The sequence below is a fragment of the Rhagoletis zephyria genome, unplaced genomic scaffold (assembly GCF_001687245.7).
Source record: "Rhagoletis zephyria isolate East Lansing unplaced genomic scaffold, Rhagoletis_zephyria_1.1 Rzeph_scaffold_10299, whole genome shotgun sequence".
In the NCBI taxonomy this organism is placed as follows: domain Eukaryota; kingdom Metazoa; phylum Arthropoda; class Insecta; order Diptera; family Tephritidae; genus Rhagoletis; species Rhagoletis zephyria.
This window is the reverse complement of record NW_016167377.1, coordinates 4,932-7,587: the sequence shown is the minus strand read 5'-3', so window position 1 is coordinate 7,587 and position 2,656 is coordinate 4,932. Positions and strand designations below refer to the sequence as shown.

General features: G+C 38.5%; 1 protein-coding gene across 1 annotated transcript; it reads right to left on the bottom strand.

Annotated features, from left to right (window-relative positions):
• Positions 1-1,261: 1,261 nt before the first annotated feature.
• LOC108376346 (rho GTPase-activating protein gacF-like) lies at positions 1,262-2,265 on the bottom strand (the record flags this gene model as incomplete). Its single annotated transcript, XM_017632547.1, has 1 exon — positions 1,262-2,265. A coding segment is annotated over one exon (1,004 nt), but the record flags the coding sequence as incomplete, so codon positions are not given.
• Positions 2,266-2,656: the final 391 nt, after the last annotated feature.

Genomic DNA, 2,656 nt, shown 5'->3' with positions numbered 1-2,656 from the left:
TATAAACTGATAAATAAAATATGTATTGCTCACATTTTTAAAGCGCAAAACTTGAAATAACAAAGCCGAAAAAGCTTTTTACAACAAACTATTAGTTCAGAAAATGATAATAGAGAAAAGAGCGAATCTTACGAGGAGCAACCAAGCAAGCGGCGCATCAAAATTAGAGCGTAAATAAAATGTTTGCTCAATGAGCGCTCCCTGCTGGTTTAATGAGGTTATCAACTACTAAACCTACTGAGTTAAGTAAGCTCCGGAGTTGGTCGAAAGATTGATTTTATTTCTGCGAAATGTATTTACTCCTCGAATGCGGTGCATTACCCAGAAGATGGGAAAAATGCGAAGGATATTACGCCTGGAGCCGAAATATACATTTATGTACATTAAGGTGCCTCACCAAAAAAAAAAAAATGCGGGTTTTCCACCGGAATTATAAAATTTTTATATCTTAATAGCTTTATTTATAAAAAATAAAGTAGCTTTAAGAAATGTTTATAAATTTAAAAATTTATGAAAACGTCAATTTATAAAGCTCTTTAAACCTACTTTATTTTTTTATGAATAAGGCCATAGAAGTTTCGCCAAAATATTTCAGAAAAGTATTAAGATTTACGTGAGCTGGATCAAATTGAAAATACCTTGTAATATCTCATTATTTATTTTGATTCCGTTGATAACATTTGTAAAAATTTTTATGCAGACCTTCTAACTTAAGCTCTTCTATCACCTGAGGAGATTTTGTTGAAAAATAAAAATATTTTTGAAAACTATTTTTTTTTTTATGTATCTATAAAAAAAAATGATTTTTGTGAGGTAATTTCCAATCGGTTCAGCTCATGTATGTATATCTCAATATTTTTCAGAAATTTTTCGGCACGAGTCTAATATATCTTATAATTCCGATGGAAAAACAGCAACGACATTTTTGTGTACGGAAAGTGATGCACCTTAATGTATGTATGCGCTCAAAGCCGCCTAGCAATATATTGGGTTTCCTAAGGGTGTAATCGACCAATAGATCCCCCGGATGCAGTGGAAACCTTAAGAAATATTTATCCATACAAAACAATCCAGAAACCAAATGAAGTATTCTTCTAACTAATGCTCGAAAATTTCTGTTTTACTTAAAACACCACATAGATCTATTCATACATATGTATATAGTATAGGTATATTTTGCATTAATTTTATTCGTAAATTTACACCTCATTATCATAACCTATTCGCGTTAAGTCTCTTCTCTTTTCTCTCCATTCATGGCCTAATAGTCATAGTCATCATAGACAACATAGCGTCTTTTGTTGTTTTTTGAACCGTGTCTTCGCTGTCCATTGCTATTCGTATATTGGGTACGACGTCTAAACGGCTCCTCTTCTTGCTGTTGTTGCACACGTTTTCGTTGTTTTTGTTGTTTATTCCTATTGTTCTGCAAACGACGACGCTGTTGTTGCTGCTCTGCTTGCTGTCGGCGCCGACTGCCACTACCTTGGCGCACTGAATTTGGACGACTATCGTAGCCATTGCGTCTACGCTTATTGCTGGAGTTCTTATTGACACGTCGGCGTTTCTTTGCCGGCTTTGGCTGAGTTACATCCACATCGCCGATAGTTTCATCGTTATTCGCATGAGAATCGGCGGAGTTGGCATTAGCATCGCCGCTGGTGGTGACATTTTTGTCTGCGCTCACTTGCTGCACCACAATCGGAGACTGTTGCGATTCCTCGGGCATTTGCTCACGATGCGCTAGGCTCAATACCTTATGATGAACATCACCAATGCGTACATTAGCCTCATTGCAGGGTACATCGCTATAGATAACAATAGCACCATAATTGCAGACATGTTGTTCAGCGACGTCGCTCTGCGAACTCTGACGAGGTTCGATCATGCCTATGCCATTTTTGTCGGTGACCTCATAAATGTTGCCATTTTCCGTGATGAAGCCGGTCACCAGCAATGGATTAGTCTGCTTTGGCAGTGCTTGTTCCTGAGGGGCTGATACGTTCGTCGTGGGTGGGACTGACAGCGGGTGTGCTTCGGGTGCCACTTCCAGTGTAACTTCTTTTTCCGTGGTTTTCGTGGTAAGTTTTGGTGGTTCGTTAACAATGGCCACAGGTTCCTTAGTAGGTGCTGCTGTTGGTTTAATTTCAGCGACGGGCGGTAGCGGCGTGGATGTCCGCAGCGGTGCGACAGTGGGCTTCTGTATGGGCTCCGACGTCGGAGCGACCGCTGACCTGGCGACAATGATGACTTTCTTCTCGGCGGCTAAAAACGAAATATCACTTATTATATATGGATATATATATATACATTTTTTTGTTATAACTATATTATATATTATATAGTTACCAGTTACATGCGCGACTGAAAGGCCGGCGCTCAGCACCAGGCATAGCAACAAATACTCGTACCGCATACTCCTTCCTGATCCGTTGAAAATTCTATGGTATTATGTATCTCGCTGCTACAAAATGACTAAACGGGTACGCAGGCGCACAGCTACTTTTATAAACTACGTTTCACACAAGTGGCAAATAGAAAAATAATTGATCAGAATCAAATCTGACCAACAAGAAGAAAAAAAATAAGAAAAAAGCGCAAAAGTTTTCTGAATATTTTATTGACAAATAAACATGTCTAATTATGCTTAGTAATG